We start from the raw sequence: 23,335 nt of genomic DNA on the forward strand, positions 1-23,335 counted from the left end.
AAAACCTGTTTTTAAATCATTTTCTTTCATTGAATTGAATTGCCTCATTTCATAACAATTTATTTGTCAGTCCTGGTTGAACTTCGTTGAGGTAAGGATGCTGGGACAGTTCTGAAAAACTTTTCATTTTAGTTTTATTGATTTTATCCTCTTGTAAGTTGTTTTTTTCTTATTTGTATTGCTGAGGACGACCCTTGGACATAGGGCCGAAATATTCATTCTAATTTGTTTCCCACTGTCTTAAAAAATTCCCTATTGTTCTTCTTGTTTTTGGTGTTTATTCTCAATTGTCCCCCTTTTCCTCATAAATGATTACGTGACCTTTATAGGTGACTAACGTTTTTAGTCAATACAGTTGATTAGTTTTTTTGTTTTTTTTTTTAATCTAGAGGAAAGACCAGTTAAACGGTACTATGTGATGCGATTCTCAATTGTCTCCCTTTTCCTCATAAATGATTACATAACTTTTATAGTTGACTAATGTTTTTAGTCAATATAGTTGATTAGATTTTTTTAAAATCTAAAGGAAAACCTAGTTAAACGAAACTATAAAGATCAAAAATAGGTAAATGTGAAAGAAAATATAAGAAACTATTGGGGTAATCCTAAAAATGTCAAGATTCAGAGGGAATAACACCCCTCCTCCGACCTCCCTAGCGCACCAAGCAGCAACTTAGTACTTAAATTACCTATAATACAACATGTTTCCGGCTTGTATTTATCAATAGAATTCGCACGATGCGCCAAATCGGCCAACTGAACTCGCATCTCCCGAACATACAGTACATTGGAATAGACATCCATAGATTCCAACCTCATTGGATCAGCTTCGACGACTTCATCAAACGCAACCATAGCTGAATCGGTGTCTAAAACACGGATATATCAATTACTCGTGATCAACAATTAATAAGAATGGAACCTTAATTACAAGGTTAGAAATTTTTTTTTAATACTTAACCCTCAGTGATGTTCTGAACCTTAGACAAATTTAGAGTTATAAAATGAGATTTGTTTCTTTCCAAAATATGATTGTAATTTACAACATACTGACGATCTCTTTGTCTTTTTTCATTTAGGAGTTCTTTTTTCGAACTTATTATAATTAATCTGTGAAATTTTTCTTGTTTATTATCATCAATGATTTTATTATCCATTATTTTTCCACGACTTGATTGTCCTTTGCAAATTTTTTTTCGTAATGATTTCCTTCTTTTGTTTTTTGATAAAAATAATTTTTGCTTTTTGTTTGCAAGTAAATATTCTAAGATTAAGACTTGTTCTTGTCTGACTTTTTTTGTCATTTATTAGGCAAACTTTGCGAAGGCATGAGCCATTCTTTAATTATTATTTCTTGTTAGGCAAGAAACACTACAAGGTTTCACCAATAGTATTTTTGTTTCAGGTATTCTTCTCTTTAAAATACTTGTCCGTTAAAATTCTTGTTTTAAATCGTTTATTTGACCCATGACAACTAAATGACATAATGAGTTTTTCCACAATTTTTAAAGTAGATAGTAACTCCCCTCTTAACAGAAACTTTTGTAAAAACCGAAGATTACATTTATGTGCTTATCTACAGAGAGAAGGAAGGATTAAGGGCAACCCACGATTAAAATTTGTCCAGACAACCACCAATCCTTCAAAAATTATAAGACAAAGACCTTCAAAATGCATTTTGGGCTTTCAGACCCCCCCCCCCCGTCCAACTCGGAGTTGTTTCGTAGGTATAAGATGTTGGTCGTATATTATCCTGAGCAATCCGAATCTTTAAAACTAAGTGTCTCAGTTCAAAGTTCTTTTGGCAGAATAATAAAAATTCCCGCCCCAAATAAAATGCCAATTTTTTAGGAAAAATCCTGCATGCAATCTCTAAGCCGAGCCAAAAAATAAAACTTTGTCAGTTCCAAAATAAAACCTGTCGAGTCAAAATGGAAAATGAGCGATCTTGAGGTTTTACCTTAGATGATTTTTGGAAAAATTGGGTGAAGCTTATAGGAATCCTAGCTGCGAAGCTACTACTTTGTGGTAAGTTCTGGGACACAAAATAAGAAAAGACGAGACTGAAAATAGAATAGAATAGAATTGGTTTTATTTGCACAATCTCTCGTAGTCATAAAACTAAATGGCGTTTGTGCTTACAAAAAAAGGATTAAATCAAACGACAAAAAAAAATCAGAAGACAAATAGGATAAAATCAACAATTTTTATACTTTGATACGAAGAAAGGGATGAATGAGTTGGAAAAACGATTTGTGCGTGAAGGAGGTGCTGCTAATCTGTCATTTTTCTTCGACCTAGTACTTCGATGTTTCACTAAAACTGGTGGTAGTATCGATCTGTATTTATCACTTCTGAGAAGATATTGGCCAAATTCAAGGATCAAACTGAGACGACGCTCTTGAAGAGAGGGAATTTGTAAAGTGGATAATGCTAACTTATATTCGGTAAAAGCATCGCACAATATTACTTTGACTGCTCTTTTTTGTATTGACTCAAGCTGGTCACTTAGGTAAATAGTGTTATTGACTTGTAGGCCCCATGCGGGACATGCATACTCTAAAATTGGTCGAATATAAGTGAGATAGGCTATCCTTAGTTGTGTCACTGAGAAACCAAATCGACGCATTAATATAAGTGTCCGCATCGCACTATTTGCCTTTTTGATAATTGTATCGACATGAAGGCTGAAAGAGCAGTCGATGCTAAACTTGACACCAAGCACTACTGCCGAAGATTCACTAGGATAAGGAGGAGGAGGGCACACAAAGTCTCTCTTCAGGGGATTCAGGGGAAAAACCCAAAGCCTGTTGTAGGAGAGGGTCTGGCTAACAAAAAAAGCATTTAAGCTTGCATTTTTTAAGTAGATGATCGAGGGCCATCGAAGTAGGGCCATCGATTTTGTTGGCCATTTAAGTAGATGATCGATTGCTGCGATGCCATCGCAGCAAAGCCTGTTGCAAGAAAATGTATACTCTTTGAAAAAGAGCTGAACTTATAATGGTAGGGTTTTAGAAGCATAAGAAATTAAAACATCAGTACGAAGAAAAACTCAGTTGGGATTTTTCCCTCAAACTATATGAATGAATGAATGACTGTATTTAAAGCCATTTTTCAGGCCGTATACATACATATATAACAACAAACAAACTAAATTATGTAACAATCGACTTTCGAATAACAAGACCCTTCCGGACAAAATTTGCCACTGCTACTATATTTATTTTCGACGTCGACTTCAAAGTTCCAAGAAGGGGCTCACGACCACCCACCCCAAGAATATTTATTTTTATTTATATTTATAATTTAATTTATTAATTTATATTTATTTTAGATTAACGGTATTTGATAGCTTCTTGACAACCAAGATCTGTCGGAATTAAAAGAAGAAAGTCGAACACTAAGAACGGAATCGTACCTAAAGTCTAAAACAGGAGGCTGAACATACAGAGACATCCCAAAATAATTTTTTTTTTGGTTTTAGATGATGATGATGAATCATGTATTTCCCAAAGAGACACGAAAAAGTGTTGTATTGGAAAACAAATAAAGGAGAGGGAAAAAAAGAAACAATGAAACAAATATAAGAAAGCACAACAGAAACGTAAGAAGCACTGAGAACAAAACTTCACAATAATGCAGAAAATAGTGAAAACTATTTTTATAGTTTTTTTTATATATTTATTTTTATAGCCCTAACCGCATTTATATATTTTATATATTTATATTTATATTTTTATTTTTATAGTGAAAAACTATTTTCTATAACATATTACAATATATTTTGTATATTATGATGTAATATTGCAACACTGGCATCTCTTATGTGTTTCAAGTGTTTAAGTTTTACATTTTGTAAAAAAAATCTAAATATTAAGTGTTTAACATTTAAAAAGTAATTCAAATATTAGTACTATAAGGATAACCTTTTTTTTAAATAGAATACCTCGCATGTTATGATAAGCCATTGCAATTTGAGCAGCAATGTATATGCTCTTTGAGAATCCTTCGGCTTTCAAGGAGTCATATATGTCAAGAGCTTCTTCGTTTCGCTGCATTTCCAACAAACTATGGCCAACAAAAAACTTTTTAATCCAAGAGTCAGGTACAGCCAGCGACATCAGCTGAAACAATAGAGAACAATTTTAGAATGATAAACATCAAAAACAAGAAGAACAATAGGGAATTCTTTTCGTAAGACAGTGGAAATCCAATGTGAATGAATATTTCAGCCCTATGTCCAAGGGCCGTCCTCAGCAAAATATAAATATATAGAAGAAGAAGAAAAACTTACAACAACATAAGACCAATAAAACTAAAATGAAAATTCTTCAAAACAGTCCCAGCATCCTTACTTCAAAGAAATTCAACCGGGACTGATGAATAACGTGAGATGAAACAAGGCATTCATTGAAATAAAAGAAGAATAATCAAAAACACATTTTTAGGGCTAATCTTTCTTTTTTGGCAGATAACATCAAAGATCTATTTGTGACTCGTTCAGTGTTAATATCTACTGGCTTTTTAAAATATTTTGTAAGACAATTTTTAATTACATTTGTGTATAGAGCATTTAATGAACATTCCCCCAAATCGCTATTTAAGGAAATATTATTATTAATCGTATGTCTGATTTCAATTGCTTCTCGAACTACCTGTTTTATGCCTAGGTCATTGCTAAAAAGGGCGGATTCTTCAAGAAGTATATTGCGGTTAGGATTTTTAAATACATGGCTGCTTAAAGCAGAATCAAAAGAAACGGGAGCAATATTAGAATTAGGAGCTTATGCTGTTGTAGGCATTTCTCTAAATTCTGGTGAGTCCTACCTACATAGTATTTCAAACAGTCGCATCGAATTTGATAGACCCCTCTTTGGCAAGTAACTGGGGTTTTATCTTTACCAGAATTTAGAATATGTGTGATTTTGAAATTATTAGTAAATACAACATACCGATTATTTCGTTTGCAGACTTTTTTAAGATTTGTAGTGATTTTTGGGATTTATGGGAGGTGAATTATGTTTGAGCGCTTATCGGGATTCTCACATGGTAATTTTACGATTGGTGATTACGCAACTATTGATTTTACAGAAGTGTCTTTTCGGTCACCGGTTAATAGTATTATTAATAAACAAAATAGGATTCCTACTTACAAAAAGTATGTCTCTGATAAAGTTTAGGTCTACTGTGAGATAGGAATCAGAACTAATGTTTAGGGCACGATTGACGAGAGATATTACGACGGCTCTTTTAACTTGTGGGGAATGGCTTGATTTAAAATACAAATATCCATTGTTTTGTGTTGGTTTTCTGTAAATAGTAAAATTGAGTTTATCTAAGCTACGAATAATTAGCACATATAGGAATGAGATTTTATTTGCAATTTCAATTTCTAAGGTAAACAGTAAATTGCTATCATACGTATTAACGTGATCTAAGAACCCCTAGGTTCATTTTCCTCATAATTCCAACGTGAAATTACGAATCCATGTAACGTCCCAAAAAGACACGTTTCAAGAAATATGAATTTAACGCCCAATTTTCAATCTGCTCTACATAAATATTTTCCAGTAGCCCAAAGAGGGGCGCACCCATCGGTAGACCATTAATTTGCTGGTAAAAAGAATTATGGAATTGGAAATGCACTGAATATTTGTTACAGAGTTTAACCAAGGTCAATAAGACCTTGTAATCTATTCCTGCTGCTAAAACTTCTATTAAACGATAATTTTAGTTTATTTTATTTTCTAATAATTGCTCAGTTACTGCTACATCAATATTTGTATGCATAGAAACAATGTCAAGACTACTTATAATTGTATTTTCTGACATACTTACGTTTTGAGTTTTTCAACTAAATCTACTGAATTACATATGTATGATTTTTGAGAATAAAGCAACGGTTTGAAGGCTGTACATAACTATTTTCCAATACTGGAGGCAGGGGATTTCGTAAAAGCTAAATGGGCATTAAGGGAATGCCTTACTTATGTAATTTTGTAGACTATAAAAGTTTGGACAAAAGCTGTCCCAGGGGAAAAATTTATTGTATAATTTTGGAGTAATTTAACCATTTTGTTTTAGATTTTTTAATTCATTTATAATTTTGTTAGCAAACTGATCAGTATGATTTTGGGTTACAGTTGCATATGTAGTTTTGTCAAGAAATATTTGTAGTATTAGAATTTAAAGCTTTAGTTATGCCATCTTGTTGCTGCTGTAGGTGTTTGTCTACATTTTGACATGTTCTACCTAAATAGTAGTTGCTACAGTCACATGGTATTTGATAATTGTTTTGTATGCAAACTTTTTTTTTAATTTGTAGTAACAATTTGACAATTTTGTTGCTTTTTGAATGGCAATTTAAAACAATAGGATTTTTTTTATATAAGACAGTGGAATGCAACTTTAAGGGCCGTCCCCAGCTAAACATATGAAAAAGAAAACCGAAGAATATAAAAGAACTCACATTAAAATATAATCTTTAAAACTAAAATATTTTCTCTAACCAGTCCTAGTATCATTACTTCAGGAAAGTTCAACCAGGCCTAGGACATCAAGCGAAGTGAAAAGGACAATTCATTTATGGAATAAAAACATTTACAGACAAGCTCTTAAAGCTAATATTGCCTTTTTGGCAGCCAGCCTAGAAAGTCTGTTCTTAATAGGTTGAGTGGTATTGTTTACTGTTTTTTTTAAAATAAAATTTACTTAATCATTTTTAATTAAATTTGTATATAAGGCATTAAATGAATATTCTGTCAAGTCCCTATTTAAAGAATTATTACTATTTATTTTAATTCTAGTTTCAATTACCTCTCGAGCAACCTGTTTTATGCCTAAATCACTGCTAATAAGGGAAGTTTCTTCAAAAAGCATTTTATGGCTAGGACTATCAAAAATATGACTGCTTAAAGCAATATCAAATGAAATATTTGTAGTATTAGAGTTTAAAGCTTTAGTTATGTTATGTTTGTGCTGCTGTAGGCGTTTTTCTAAATTTTGAGGGTTCTACCAACACAGTAGCTGCCAGAGTCACGTGATATTTGATACTGAAACCCCTCTTTGGTGAGCACCATTGCACCAACATAGTAGCTGCCAGAGTCACGTGATATTTGATAAACCCCTCTTTGGTGAGCACCATTGCACCAACATAGTAGCTGCCAGAGTCACGTGATATTTGATAAACCCCTCTTTGGTGAGCACCATTGCACCAAAATAGTAGCTGCCAGAGTCACGTGATATTTGATAAACCCCTCTTTGGTGAGCACCATTGCACCAAAATAGTAGCTGCCAGAGTCACGTGATATTTCATAAACCCCTCTTTTGTGAGCACCATTGCACCAACATAGTAGCTGCCAGTCACGTGATATTTGATAAGCCCCTCTTTGGTGAGCACCATTGCACCAACATAGTAGCTGCCAGAGTCACGTGATAAAACCCCTCTTTGGTGAGTTACTGGGGTTATATCTTGACCAGAGTTTAGGAAGTTCACGATTTTAAATTATTCTTTAATAATACATACATGTTAGTTTGTGTGCAATTTTTGTAAATTAATAGTGACTTCTGGAGTATAAGGAAAGTAAATTATATTTCAGGGCTTGGCGGGATCTTCGCATGGTAAACGACGCTTGATTTTACGGCAGGGTTTTCCCAGTCTTAATTGTGTTATTAATAAAGACAATAGGACAACCGTTTCAAAAATATATGTTTCTAATAAAGTTTAGTTCATCGGTGATGTGATATTCAGAGCAAATGTTTGGGGCACGATCGACAAGAGAGGTAACAACAGCTCTTTTAACTTGGGGGAGGGGGTGATTGGATTTAAAATGTAGATATCTGTTGTTTTGTTTGGGTTTTCTGTAAACTTTAAAATCCAGTTTATCAATACTGCAAATAATTAATACATCAACTAATACGCGGTCCGCGTATTGGGTAATTAATACGCGGACTGGTGTTACTGATCCATTGGTAGCTGTGGACCAACGACGTGGCGAATTTGTTTCATCTCTAGCCCTTAGCCACCCATATTATAGTGCGTTTATTTAGTATTGTTTATCATGGTCTGATTTTTTTTTCTCTCTTCTCTTTTTTTTCCTTTACTCCATATGGGCACTTTCGTGTCATTTTATATGGGTCAATAAAATTATTGATTGAGATAGGAACACTCCATTCTAACCTTCCGTCTTTTCTGATTATAAAAACTGACCTAAATCTTAAGTCTGAATGGTGAATCATAAATTTACGCTTGAAAGTTGAGCATTATTCTGCTTAACTAATCGAAAAGAGAATACACAATGATCGTGTATAGCAGGGCTTCTTAAACTGTGGGTCGCGACCCCCAGGGGGGTCGTGAGACTACTGAAAGGGGGTCGCAAAGATCTGATACTTTTCAATCATTATAAATAAGATTTTAAAATTAGTATACACACAACGTACAAATGTAAATACAAATAAAAATCATAAAAAATACTATTGTAGTTTTATTATAACTTTTTTTGTTGAAAAAAGTGGCAAAGCAAAACTGTTATGTAGGGCCTATAAATGAAAATATGGAAGTAGCATTTAAAATAATAAATATAACGCGCCCCTCGATTTTCAACTGAACCTTCGACATTGATGTCTGGCCGCCGGCGTCAGTGTTTGCAAGATAACCTAGTGATTATAAGTACCCAGACGCCTCGTCGCCTTACAGCTTACACATGCTGTTTGTACTTCAGTTTGGACTCAGCTTTGTCTTCGTAATGACATGTGTGTATTTACTGGGTAATTTTCAGTTGGTGTTTTAATTATTACGTTAAAGTTCAACAACATTTTGTTTAATTATTTATTATTATTTAACAATCATGGATAAATGGCTAATTAAAATTCCAACTAATAAGTCTGTCACGCCGTCACAACCAAGTTGCAGTGCTTCAAATCCGACTTCTAACAAAACAAAAAAAAAGAAAAAATGACGAATCATATTTGCAGTATGGCTTCACATGCTCTTCTCACAACAATGAAAAACAACCAGTGTGCTTAATTTGCAAAGAAGTTTTGGCTGCAGAAAGCATGAAACCGTCAAAACTGCAACAACATTTGAATACTAAACATGCAACGTTATCAAAAAAGCCAATAGAATATTTTGAGCGTCTTTTACAAACATCAAATAAAGAAAAGAACACTTTGGAGAAGTATGTTACTTTGAATGATAAATATCTATTGGCATCGTATGAAGTTTCGTATTTGATAGCAAAAACGAAAAAGGCTTTTACTATTGGAGAGCAACTTTTACTACCTGCAGCTATAAGAATGTCTGAAATTGTTCATGGAAAACAGTATGCTGCTGAAATTAGTAAAATTCCATTATCAAATGACACTGTGTCCAAAAGAATTTCAGACATTAGCAATGATCAATTTCAACAGCTTCTTATGAGGCTTAAAGACAGCTCAAAGTTTGCAATACAACTGGAAGAGTCGACAGACATTTTAAAAATGGCACAGTTGTTACTTTTTGTAAGATATATTTATGAGGGAAGCATTTATGATTCACCGAGAGGCACTTAAACACTGTGTTTTTTGATGCAGTCAAAATCATTAACTTTATTAAAAGTCGAGCACTTAATAGTCGATTGTTTAAAAATTTGTGCATTGATATGGATTCGGATTATACAAGTTTATTGCTACATGCTGAAGTTAGGTGGCTATCAAGAGGTCGAAGTTTGAAACGATTATTAACTTTAAAAGATGAAGTTCTTATATTTCTTACAGAGCAAAATTCTAATTTGGCCGATTATTTTCACGATAATTTATGGCTTCTCAAGCTATGCTATTTGGTAGATATTTTTGATAAAATCAATGATATGAATTTATCAATGCATGGAGTCTGCGTTAATATGTTTATGTTAAAAAAATAAACTTGAGGCCTTTCTTAAAAAAAATTCTTATATGGAAGAACAGAGAGGAAAGTGGATCGCTCGAAATGTTTCCATTTACTGACGAGTATATAATTAGTAACAATATTTCAAAAAAAAGATAATCCTATAACAAAAATTATAGTTAATCATTTGAAGGATATGGAAGTTTACATGCATAGGTATTTTCTCAATGATATCGATACACAACAATGGATTTGCAATCCATTTTCAATTGAAATGGAAGAAATTAATTTTTTAAACTTAAAAGCACAAGAAGAATTTGCCGAATTAACAAGTGGTACTACCTTGCGACTCAGATTTTCTCAAGTACCTGTGCATGAATTTTGGATAGAAATCAAATCATAATACCCCTACTATCGGAAATGGCAATGAACAAATTACTGCCATTTTGTACAACACATTTATGTGAATCAGCCTTTTCCACATTAACTTACATAAAATCAAAATACCGTTCAACTTTAGTAAACGTTGAAAATTTATTACGATTTGCACTAACTCAACTTGAGCCTAGATTTAATTATTTGTGTAAAAATAAACAATCACATCCGTCACATTAATATTGTTTGATGTTAATAATATGTTTTTTTTATTAAAAAAACTGTTACAAAAGTTTATTTTTTCTATTGAACATATAGATATAGTTTTATGTTTTCTTATAAAAAAATTGTTACAAAAGTTTATTTTTTCTATTGAATAAGTATATATATATATATATAGTTTTATGTCATTCTATTTATTGTGTTTTATTACGACCGATATCCCGTCAACGTTTCCATATATATATATATATATATATATATATATATATATATATATATATATATATATATATATATATATATATATATATATATATATATATATATATATATATATATATATATATATATATATATATATATATATATATATATATATATATATATATATATATATATATATATATATATATATATATATATATATATATATATATATATATATATATGTGTGTATGTGAAATGAATGGGTACGTATTATTTAATCCTTATTTTATTTACATTTAAAATGGTGCAATATCACATCTACATCTACGGTTAATATATATTTCATTATATGGAGGAGGGGGTCGTTTAAAATTTCCTAAGCTTGAAGGGGGTCGCTATATAAAAGAGTTTAAGAAGCCCTGGTGTATAGGATTGATTCAAGGTCGTATCCTGTTTTTTTGGGTGGGTGGGGATTAGAAAAGGATTTTTGGGGGGAGGGGTACAAAAAACTTCAAAAAGGCGTCAAAAACTTGTTTATATTTATTTTGTTATGTTTCACGAGTTGAAAAATATTTCGGGGGTTGGGGGTCCCCCCCCCTGGATAGGCCTTGTATTGATTCTATCCACAAGTGTAACTATATTGTGAACCGAGTATAAAGAATACTTTACCTCTGTTTTAGACTTTATAAGTCCAGCTAATTCTAGCCATGCTCCCCAGTGAATGGGTTCGAGATTTATGGCTTCCAGCAATATATTATAGGCTTCGTCTAGGATTCTAAGTTTCTTCAAAACAATTCCATATAGATATAGACTCCAGGCATCTAAAGACATTTTTTTGTATGCAGCACTTAATTCTTGCTTTAATTCAGTCAAGTGTTGAAGGTTCATGTTCTCTGTTGTCACTGCCAAAGAGAGTAAAGAATTAATGGGGGACTTAAGATCAGAGACTTAAGAGATCAGGAATGAGAGGATATTCTCAACAGGACCGTATCCAGGATTTTGTTCTTGGGGGAGTTGGGTACAAATCAATTTTTACTTGGGAAGGGCGGGTATGAAAGAACTTCAAAAAGCGCATCAAAATTTGTTTATATTCATTTTTGTGACATTTTCACGAGTCGGACAAATACTTCAAAGAGAGGAGGCGTCTTTGGACCAATCTCAGAAAGGGGGATCTTAGCCCCCCCTCCAAAAAAAAATTCTTACTTGAGCCTGGATGGTTCAATTACTAATTTAAATTTATAAATACTTCATTACAATTAGTATAATTGTCAATACGAACGATATATATATATATATATATATATATATATATATATATATATATATATATATATATATATATATATATATATATATATATATATATATATATATATATATGAATTGAAGGATTTGTCGTGAATAAGAAGTATTTTGAAGGAACCAGCTTCTATGGTGAAGAAAGAGTAATTTAATTGAATTTAGTGATTCTGGCATAAATTCCATTTTAACCTTCCTGTTCATTCTTCACAGACTCACACGCACTAAACTGACACGTTCCTTCATTCCATTGTAATTTTGCTTTGTCATCTAACAGAAGATTTCGTTGTACAACCTTTTCCCCTGCGATTCGTTGTGATTTTTGCTGTTTTTTTCTACAAACTCCTCCTCTACCCTAATCTATTTAAAGCCCTCCTCTTTGCACTTTCCCAGCAAGTTCCCATTCCCGTTAACTCTTTCACTATGACATCCTCCCAATAAACCACGAACGAGTTTTCCGTTTAGCCCTAGACGGTTAGGCCAAAAGGACAATTCTTGGCAATCCATCATCCTTCATCCGCAGAAACTGCCCTAACCATATCAAGCTTTCTCTCATAACCCATAGAAAGCGGGATTGAATCACGCTTTGGGTACAGATTTGCGTTTGAAATACAATCAGTCAGCCGGGTATCCAAATTTATCCGTAGACAATTTCTCTGGAAAACATCTATCAAATCTTCCTCGGTTTGCAGAGCACCCATGGTTGAGAACCACAATAGGATCACTATAACTCCTAATATTCTAATCTTGATTTGCAAACTTATCTTCCAATTTTTGGATCTTGATTGCTCCCACTGTCTTTACTAATAATACTACCGAGATAAGTGAAGCTGTACACTTGATGGATCTTTTCGTTACCCAGCATCTCCTTTCATCTTCATCTATTCCTAGCCTTAGCAACTTAGTCTTCTTAACATTAAATTGCAAACCTATTCAAGCAACCTGAACATGCTAAACCTCCAAAAAATCACTCATTTTGTTCATACTTTCATCTAGGATGCTTAAATCATCAGTATACTCTAAGTCCAGGAAAGTTTGTCTTCCCCACTTGATTCCGTGTTCTCCCATTGCATTTCCTGTGCGTCTTAAGACAAAGTCTATCAAAATGATCCATTTAATGAGAGATAGACCTCAACACTGTTTAACTCCGGACTAACTACGAAACCAGCAACTAAACTCATTTCCAACCTTAACCACAACAGCATAATTCTCGTACATAGCACTTATTATTTAAATATATTTCTGGTATACCATACAAGGATAAGACCTTCACGAAGACTCTTCTATCAGCTGAATCAAACGTTTCCTAATAATCTATAAAACTGAGGACTAAAGATGTTTGATGACTCAGGCAGTTCTCATTTATTAGCCTAAGAGTGAAATTTGGTCGACACATTCTCTACCCTTCCTGAAACCAAACTTTTTCTCTTGGATCTTTGTCTACAGCGTCTTTGAATCTAAAAAGTATCATCATACTAAGTTGTATGCTACCCGCAGAGACCAGGTTAATGCCTCCGTAGTTACCACACTCACTCTTGTCACCTGTTTTGTACAGAAATTTAGTTAGGGTTATCCTAAAATTGCCATGTGTTTCCCTTTTTTCAAAAATCCTATTCATAATCTTTAGTAGCTTATCTAGGGCCTCATTATTTTTTATTCTTTAGTACTGTCGCTAATTCTTCCTCCTAAAATAAATCTAACTTTACATCCAAGATGTCACAGACTTTTTCATCTTCCTCTATATCTTTTCATGCAACTCTATATCGGTTTAGCATATTCTCAAAATATTATGCCCATCTCTCTTTAACTCTTTCCTTATCACAAATTAATTTAAAAAACTTACCACAAGAAAAGTCTTTCAAAGAAAAGGCAAGAGCTCCATTAAGCCAAGAATGAGCAAAAATAAAGTCAAATAATCTTCCAAGCGTAAAACTACCACAAATCACTGTCATTAGAGAAATGAAACTCAAAACGAACAGAAATTACAATAAATGGCCGAGTCAAACTCAAACAAGCAAAAATTGGCATGAGTAGGGCTGATAACCCCTATGCCTTCTCAAAACCAGAACAAAATCTGCGGTTTACTGAAAAAACAAAAAAACAAATGGCCGTGATTTGTCACTTAAATTGACATATACTGACATTTCTTCGTTAAGGTTTAGATAATTTATCATTTATGAAAGTAAGAAAGGTGAAAACAGTACCAGCGGGCATAGGGGTTATCAGCCCAACTTATGTTAATTTTTGCTCCTTTTGAGTTTGACTCAGCTATCTTTTCTGTAAGTATAAAATTTTGGCTTGCTATTTGTATTTTTGAAAAACCTTTTCAAATATTTTTAATCCTGACACAAATAGTATTTTTAATTTAATTTTATACCTGGTCAAGTTAACTTGAAAAACAAAACTAATTATTATTCTCAAAAGACTCTATAGATGCTCTTTGACAACCAGGATAGACTTACACTCTTTATATTTATTTAAGTTGCAAGAGAAGAAGTAGTAATGCCAGTAGCCCCGATAGTTTCCATTTTATACCCCAAGTCGTTCTTGATATGTCGCTGAGGTGTCTTATTGGTAACCATTTAACACAATGGCTTTTGATTTTCTTATTTTTTTAGAGCAACATTTAGTTTTGAAGTAAAATAGGCCAATTGCTTAGTTGTGTGGGGCGGACATGCCTACTATCTCTAGAAATATAGTTGCTGGACCGTTGCACTATGCTGAACAAAATGGCTGTCTCAAACTTTTGACTGGATGCGCTTGAAAAATGAATGGAGAAGGGCTGCATGCCCTCCAATCTCTTGTTACTCTGAAAAGGGGCACTAGACCCTCCCTCTGTAATTGGATTGCAAGGGGGAGGACTTCCCCCTTGATATATCTAGTAAAAACATTTTAAACAAGTAAAAACAAAGTGGAAATATTTTAAATATATTTTGTTTTTAGTAAAGTGCAAATTATGTTCTGGTCTTGAAAAGGTATGGTGGTTGTCAAAGACATAATTTTCAGATCTTTAAACTACACTGAACAAAAGGTCTCAAAGCTTTGATAGATGTGTTTTGAGAATTAATGGGCGTAGGGGGGGCTTGTTGCCCTTCAATCACGTTTGACTAGCAAAAAGGGCACTTGCCCATTCAATTTCCAATCGAGTAAGCCTTTTATGAAGTTTCTACGGCAGAAAATAGCAATCTCAACATTTCTATCAGACGCATTACGGGAAAATACGAAGTTTGGATGGGTGGGGTTATTCGCCCTTCGATCGCTATGAATCTTAAAAAGGGCACTAGAACTTCTGATTACCAATCCAAATAGCCCCATCCGAAGTTTATACGATCACCCTTTCTATATATACCTTATATCCCCCTAGGGCATAACTTACCTTACCCTGAAGTCTGTTGGGGGGGGGGTGTCATCCTCAAAGACATAATTTTAGGTCCTTTCAATTACGTTAAAGATTTTATAGTTTTTCAAATTTCGTAATTTTAGTTCAATTACGGTTTCAAAATTTTTTATTGGATGTGTTTGGGAGAAATGGTGGGCGAGGGAGGGGTTAGTTGCCTTCCAAACACTTTCGATTATTAACAAGACCTAAAAGCTCATATGGCACTTATGACGAGGTCGCAAGAGCCAAGAGCCAAAAGCTCATACGGTACGAGCTCTGGCAAAATTCTAAGAATCAACAGATTGCTTTAATCAGAAGCTTAATGCCAGTCGGGATTTAAGAGCTCTGAGTCACGAGGTCCTTCTAAATATTAAAATTCATTAAGATCCGATCACCCACTCATAAGTTAAAAATACCTCAATTTTTCTAATTTTTCCTCTCCCTTCAGCCCCCCAGATGGTCGAATCGGGGAAAACGACTCCCCGTTTCATCGTCCTAGCACGTCCAGAAGACCAAACTCGCAAAAGCACTGAACCCGCACCCCCTAAATCCCCCAAAGAGAGCGGATCCAGTCCGGTTACGTCAATCACATATCTACGACATTTATAAGCGTTTTCCAAGATTTCCGGTTTCCCCCTCCAACTCCCTCCAATGTTAACAGATCTGGTCGGGATTTCAAACAAGAGCTCTGAGACACGAGTTTCTTCTAAATATCAAATTTCATTAAGATACGGTCACACGTTCTTAAGTTAAAATAGCTCAATTTTTCCAAATTAACAAAATCTCCTAAAGAGAACGGATCCGTTCCAATTATGTCAATCACATATCTATAACTTGTGCTTGTTCTTTCCATCGTGTTTCATCCCGATCTCTCCGCACTAAGCGTTTTCCAAGATGTCCGGTTTCCAAGATTTCCGGTTTCCCCCTCCAGCTCCCCCAATGTCACCAGATATGGTCGGGATTTAAAATGAGAGTTCTAAAGCACAAGATCCTTCTAAAGATCAAGTTTCATTACGATCGTGACTTACAAATATTTCATTTTTTCTAATTTTTCGAGTTACACCCCCCCCCCAAACTCCACCAAAGAAAAAAAATCTGGTCCGGTTATTTCCGTCACATATCTTGGACTTCAGCTTATTCTTTCCACCAAGTTTCATCCTGACCTCTCCGCTTAAGCGTTTTCCAAGATTTCTGGCCCCCTCCCCAATGAAACTGGAACCGGTCGTGATTTAAAATAAGAAATCTGAGTTACAAGGTCCTTCTAAATATAAAATTTCATAAAGATAAAATCACTCCTTCATAAGTTAAAAATAACTCATTTTTTCTAATTTTTTAGAATTAACCTTCCCCCCCCCCCAACTCCCCCAAAGAGAGCGAATCCGTTCCGGTTATGGTCAATCACGTACCCAGGACTTGTGCTTATTTTTCCCACCAAGTTTCATCCCGATCCCTCCACTCTAAGCATTTTCCAATATTTTAGGTCCCCCCCTCAACTCCCCCCAGTGTCACAGGATCCGGTCGGGATTTAAAATAAGAGCTCTGAGACACGATATCCTTCCAAATATCAAATTTCATTAAGATCCGATCACTCCTTCGTAAGTTAAAAATACCTCATTTTTTTCTAATTTTTCAGAATTAACCCCTCCCCCCAACTCCCCCAAAGAGAGCGAATCAGTTCCAGTTATCTCAATCACGTAACTAGGACTTGTGATTATTTTTCTCACTAAGTTTCATCCCGATCCCTCCACTCTAAGCGTTTTCCAAGATTTTAGATCCCCCCCCCAACTCCCCACAGTGTCACCGGATCCAGTCTGGATTTAAAATAAGAGCTCTGAAACACGATACCTTTCCAAACATCAAATTTCATTAAGATCCGATCACTCCTTCGTAATTTGAAAATACCTCATTTTTCTAATTTTTCAGAATTAACCCTCCCCCCCCCCCAACTTCTCCAAAGATAACGGATCCGTTCCGGTTATGTTAATCATGTATCCAGGACTAGTAATGATTTTTCCCACCAAGTTTCATCCCGGTCCCTCCACTCTAAGCATTTTCCAAGATTTTAGGTCCCCCCCCCAACTCCCCGCAATATCATCTGATCAGGTCGGGATTTAAAAAAAAAGAGCTCTGAGACACGATATCTTTCCAAACATCAAATTTCACAAAGATCCTATCACCCGTTCGTACGTTAAAAATACCTCATTTTTTCTAATTTTTCCGATTTAACCGTCCCCCCACTCCCCCCCCCAGATGATCAAATGGGGGAAATGACAATTTCTAATTTAATCTGGTCTGGTTCCTGATACGCCTGACAAATTTCATCGTTCTAGATTACCTGGAATTGCCTTAAGTACCAAAACAGGGACAGACAGACCGACAGAATTTGTGATCACTATATGTCACTTGGTAGATACCAAGTGCCATAAAAAGGACACTGGCCCTTTCAATTTCCAATCGAATGAGCTGTTTTTAAAGTTTTTACGACAACAAATGGCCATCTCAAAATTTGTATCAGATACATTTTTGAAAATAACGAGGAGTGGTGGGGGGTATCTATCCTTTGATCACTTTGAATCTTAAAAAGGGCACTGGAACTTCTGATTATGAATCCAGTAAGCCCCCTCCAAAGTTCAAACTTTGTACGATAACCCTTTCTATATATATATATATATATATATATATATATATATATATATATATATACTAGCTGTTGGGGTGGCGCTTCGCGCCACCCCAACACCTAGTTGGTGGGGGCGCTTCGCGCCCCCCCCAAGCCCCCCCGCGCGTAAGTCGTTACGCGCCATAATAGTTACGCGCCATTGTAGTTGTGTCCCTATGTCCCACCTGTGAATATAGATATATATATATATATATATATATATATATATATATATATATATATATATATATATATATATATATATATATATATATATATATATATATATATATATATATATATATATATATATATATATATATATATATATATATATATATATATGGTTTTAACTACGTAAAACTTGCGAATATACAACATTCTTTGCTGTCCCATTGTCTTTGCATATAAATAGATTGTCAGGTTTACCGACTCTTGAACATGCAACATATAATGGTCCATGGGAAAACAATCTGTATTCAGATCTATACCTCATGATTCTAATGATTGCCCTTGAGCTTTGTTGATGGTGATTGCTAATCGACCATTCCCTGTCCCGGTGTCCCGGTCGTCATTTATATCCCCCTGTTTCCCCCGGTGTCCCCGTTGTAGTTGTGTCCCTGTGTCCCGGTCGTCATTTATATTCCCTGTGTCCCGGTCGTCATTTGTATCCCGGTGTCCCGGTCTGTATATACATTCGTTTTTTAGTTTTGTTTTTCTCCTTTATTTTTTTTCCTTTTTTTTTCTTTTTTAGTTTATTTAGATTTTTAGATTTTTTAGTTTTTTTATTAGTTTTTAGTTTTTTTTTCTTTTTAGTTTTTTTGTAGTTTTTACCTTCTTTTTAGTTTTGTTAGTTTTTTTTTTTACTTATGTCCTGGTCGTCATTTATACTCCCTGTGTCCCGGTGCTTTGTTGATTGCTAATCGAACATTCCTTTTGTCTCGTCATTTATTTTTTTCTTTTTTAGTTCTTTTAGTTTTTACATTTTTTAGTTTTTTTTAGTTTTTTAGATGAAATTTTTTTTTAGTTTTTTCCTTTTTTTCTTTTTAGTTTTTTATTGGTTTTTACCTTTATTTTAGCTTATTTTTCAGTTTTTTCCTTTTTTTTAGTTTTTTTTTATTTTTTATTTTTTTTAGTTTTTTACCTTTTTTTAGTTTTTTTATTTTTTTTAGTTTTTTAGCTTTTTTACTTTTTTTATTAGTTTTTATTTTTTTTTGTAGTTTTTGCCTTTTTTTAGTTTTTTCAGTTTTTTTTTTAGTTTTTTATTGGTTTTTACCTTTATTTTAGCTTATTTTTCCTTTTTTTCCTTTTTTTTAGTTTTTTTTAGTTTTTAGTTTTTTTAGTTTTTTACCTTTTTTTAGTTTTTTTAGTTTTTTTAGTTTTTTAGCTTTTTTATTTTTTTTATTAGTTTTTAGTTTTTTTTTGTAGTTTTTGCCTTTTTTTAGTTTTTTTAGTTTTTTAGCTTTTTTATTAGTTTTTAGTTTTTTTTTGTAGTTTTTGCCTTTTTTTAGTTTTTTTCTTTTTAGTTTTTTTGTAGTTTTTACTTTCTTTTTAGTTTTGTTAGTTTTTTTTTTACTTATGTCCTGGTCGTCATTTATACTCCCTGTGTCCCGGTGCTTTGTTGATTGCTAATCGAACATTCCTTTTGTCCTGGTCGCTTTCTCTTTGAGTGTCGTCATTTATTTTTTTCTTTTTTAGTTCTTTTAGTTTTTACCTTTTTTAGTTTTTTTTAGTTTTTTAGATGAAATTTTTTTTAGTTTTTTCCTTTTTTTCTTTTTAGTTTTTTATTGGTTTTTACCTTTATTTTAGCTTATTTTTCAGTTTTTTCCTTTTTTTAGTTTTTTTTTTATTTTTTATTTTTTTTTAGTTTTTTACCTTTTTTTAGTTTTTTTAGTTTTTTTAGTTTTTTAGCTTTTTTTATTAGTTTTTAGTTTTTTTGTAGTTTTTGCCTTTTTTTAGTTTTTTCAGTTTTTTTTTTAGTTTTTTATTGGTTTTTACCTTTATTTTAGCTTATTTTTCAGTTTTTTCCTTTTTTTTAGTTTTTTTTAGTTTTTAGTTTTTTTAGTTTTTTACCTTTTTTTAGTTTTTTTAGTTTTTTAGCTTTTTTATTTTTTTTATTAGTTTTTAGTTTTTTGTAGTTTTTGCCTTTTTTTAGTTTTTTTAGTTTTTTAGCTTTTTTATTAGTTTTTAGTTTTTTTTGTAGTTTTTGCCTTTTTTTAGTTTTTTTAGTTTTTTAGCTTTTTTATTTTTTTTATTAGTTTTTAGTTTTTTTTGTAGTTTTTAGTTTTTTTTGTAGTTTTTTCAGTTTTGACGTCACCTGATCCAGTTTTTTCAGGTGACGTCACCTGACACATCCACAGACAGACAACTTATTTTTATATATATAGAAGATAGATAGATAGATATCATGAAAAGAGAAATCACCAATGCAACAGCACAAAAAAAAAAAAAAAAAAAAAAAAAAAAAAGAGACAGAAGGAGAAAAGGAAGCCTGTTCTCCTAAATTAGTGATTAATATAGACCAGCACTTGAATGAGGCCTTAACCCTACTCATCCACACAATCACATAGGTCAAACAGCATAGCCATACACAATCAACCATAAAGAATAATCCATGGACAGGCAGTCATGTCGTCAATAAGTATAAGTCGTCATTTACAAAACAATAGAAAAATAATATAGACAAATAATTCAGAGGCAACACCCAACACAAGGGCTCATCAGGAGAATACACTGGCCTATATAGGGTTTCGCCACTTTAAATTCTCTACCCAGCAGAGTGTTGTGGCTACCACAGAATATCCATGGCATCCCCGTGTCAGGTATCACCCCCAAAAATACATGCCTATGAAAGAAAAAAAAAACAGCAAATGTAAAACAACCAAGTAAAACCAAAACAAGCTTATCCTGTTAATATATCCCTCTTTTTAGCAACAATAGGTAAACTAAATATTATAAATTTTACCAAATCACAAATATTAACACATTGCAAAAAACCTGAATGAACTAAACAATTATAGAATTCATATTTACAAAACAAATCAGAAAAAGATCAGAAAACTGTATCCACAGACCCGACCCAAAGATAAATCAATTGAGGCCCAGAACCTCGCTAAGTACAGTCTGTTCAACGCAGTTTTCAATAATGATACCAGGTTGGTAATTTTTTCAGAATTTTTCTTACTGTTTTTGATTCAGTATTGTAATCTAAATTGCTGACTCGTCACTATTTCTGTAATTTTTAACCTTTTTGTTTTTACCATATTTCTACCTTTTTACTATTACCGTATTTCATACCTTTAAAGAAAGATTGCATATATATTAGTGGACTAACAATCCTTAAGTGGACTAAGGCTTAATTTTTGAATAAATGAAAATAAAGTTTATGTTTCAGAAGCACTTTGAAGTAAAGCAGGACGAAGAAAGAAAGTAGCAAGGATTCTTCAGCTTTATTTTGCAATAACTGGAGGGTTCAAAATGATTAAAAATTTAGGAAGATAATGCGACAATATCTAAGGTATAATTATATTGAAGAATGAAAAAATTTTAGTAATTGAAATAGGAACAACATACTTCAATCGATTTAAAAATCGTAAATTGTGGGTTAATTTTGTACATAGGTGGTCAGAATGAATATGGAAAGACAAAAGCTCATCAAGAATAATCCGCAAATTTCTCTATATCTTAACACTTCTAATTCTACACCCAGAAAAAACTAATTCATCAATCCCAACTTAAGCCACTCCTTGCTTAGATCTCCCAAAACATAAATTCTGTCTTAGACAAATTTGCGACTTATCGATTACAAGAAAACCATTGGATAACTGAATTCGTTTTCGACACCATATTCTCGATCAATAATGAAGGGGTTTTAGCTTCAACTAATACCACAGTATCATCTACAAACATCTACAGACAATTAGGGAGATCATTTATATACATCAATAATTGTAACGGTCCAAATATAGACCCCTGGGGAACTTCAATATCATCCAGAGAGTTAGGCTGAGACAGATGGCTCTGGACTTCTTGGAATCTGCAATTTCGTAGATATGACTTTATTAAATCCAATCCTCCTCCAAGAATTCATAAATTATTAAACGAAATGGAATGATTTAGAATATCAAATGTTTTTGCTACATCGTAAATATTGCACGATACGTAAATAAAATTATTCAGTAAATCGTTATTTTTAAGCAAAACGGTTGTACCTGCTTGTTCAGTAGAACGACCTGAGCTAAAACCAAACTGGATGTTGATTAAAATATTTTTAATGCAAATAAGATAAAATTCTTTTTTGAAATAACTTTTTTTTAATCTTTAAATGGAGTAACTATTACAGTAGGTCGGCAATTATTTAGCATTAAATTTATCGCCTTTTTTACACCGTGGAAATTTTCGAAATTTTCGAATTTCCTTACTCATCTTGGGTCTTAATCCCTGCATGAGCAACCCATCCTTCCTGCCTGAAAGAATAAATTATAAACTTTTGATATAATATCAGTTTTTTCCAACCCTTGGGATACGAAAATTCACCATTTTGGTCAGCAATACCTAGTTGTTTAATTTTTCTTGTGCCGAAATGGGGTTTGAAAGATCCTGATAGGAAATTAAAAAGGAAAATAAATACAGAAACGAAAGCAAGTTATCCGTGAAAACAAATCTTGAGAAATTTGCCTATAGCAGTTCAAAAGGTGTCAAGCTCCAAGACATAAATTTGGCAAAAAAGCGATTTTTTTCAGTTTTCGGGGCCCGGCGGCTATCAGCAAGACCAGTCATGGGCGTAGACTATTTCTTGATGAAAATAAATGGCTTTACATGTTGAAAGTCCCGAAGAGGACAATTCAACTCGATAAAGAGCCAGTATTAAAGCAAGTCCAATTTCTAACAATGATATCTGATAAGCTTCAAAGTTTTGGTTTTCTTTTTTAAGGTTTTTGAATTCTTGTAATCTCTTCTTTTTTAATTTTCTTTTCTTTTTTTTAGATTTTTACTTTTATTTTATTTTTTTTGTTTTTTCTTTTTAATTTTTTTAGGTGTTTACCTTTTATTATTTTTTTTTTAGTTTTATTTTTTTCGAAACGTGCCCCAGCAACACGTGTGCAAGATGCTAATTTTAAACTGCGTAAAACTTGCGGATATACAACTGGTAATTCCTCTGATATACTCTAGTAATTCCTCGACACGCATTCTGTTTTTACTTTCTCTTTCAGCCGCAAGCCAGGAAAAGCAGTGCAATGAGCTATTATGGCTACAGAATAATGATTCGTCAGGATGAAGAGAATTATATTTTAAAATGCCGTCAATTGTTTCACCAATACATCGTTGATAT

At 33.0% G+C, this 23,335-nt stretch overlaps 1 protein-coding gene across 1 annotated transcript in view; it reads right to left on the bottom strand.

Moving 5' to 3' along the window:
- Positions 1–23,335, bottom strand: part of LOC136037418 (cell division cycle protein 23 homolog) — an 89,900-nt gene that overhangs the window by 36,581 nt on the left and 29,984 nt on the right. The window contains exons 4-6 of the mRNA XM_065720185.1: positions 11,336–11,568; positions 3,947–4,124; positions 690–869 (exon numbers count right to left, since the gene is read on the bottom strand). Of these exons, the coding sequence (XP_065576257.1) occupies positions 690–869; positions 3,947–4,124; positions 11,336–11,568 (591 nt within the window). The remainder of the gene's footprint in view (positions 1–689; positions 870–3,946; positions 4,125–11,335; positions 11,569–23,335) is intronic.

Source organism: Artemia franciscana, chromosome 16, assembly GCF_032884065.1.
Source record: "Artemia franciscana chromosome 16, ASM3288406v1, whole genome shotgun sequence".
NCBI lineage: Eukaryota > Metazoa > Arthropoda > Branchiopoda > Anostraca > Artemiidae > Artemia > Artemia franciscana.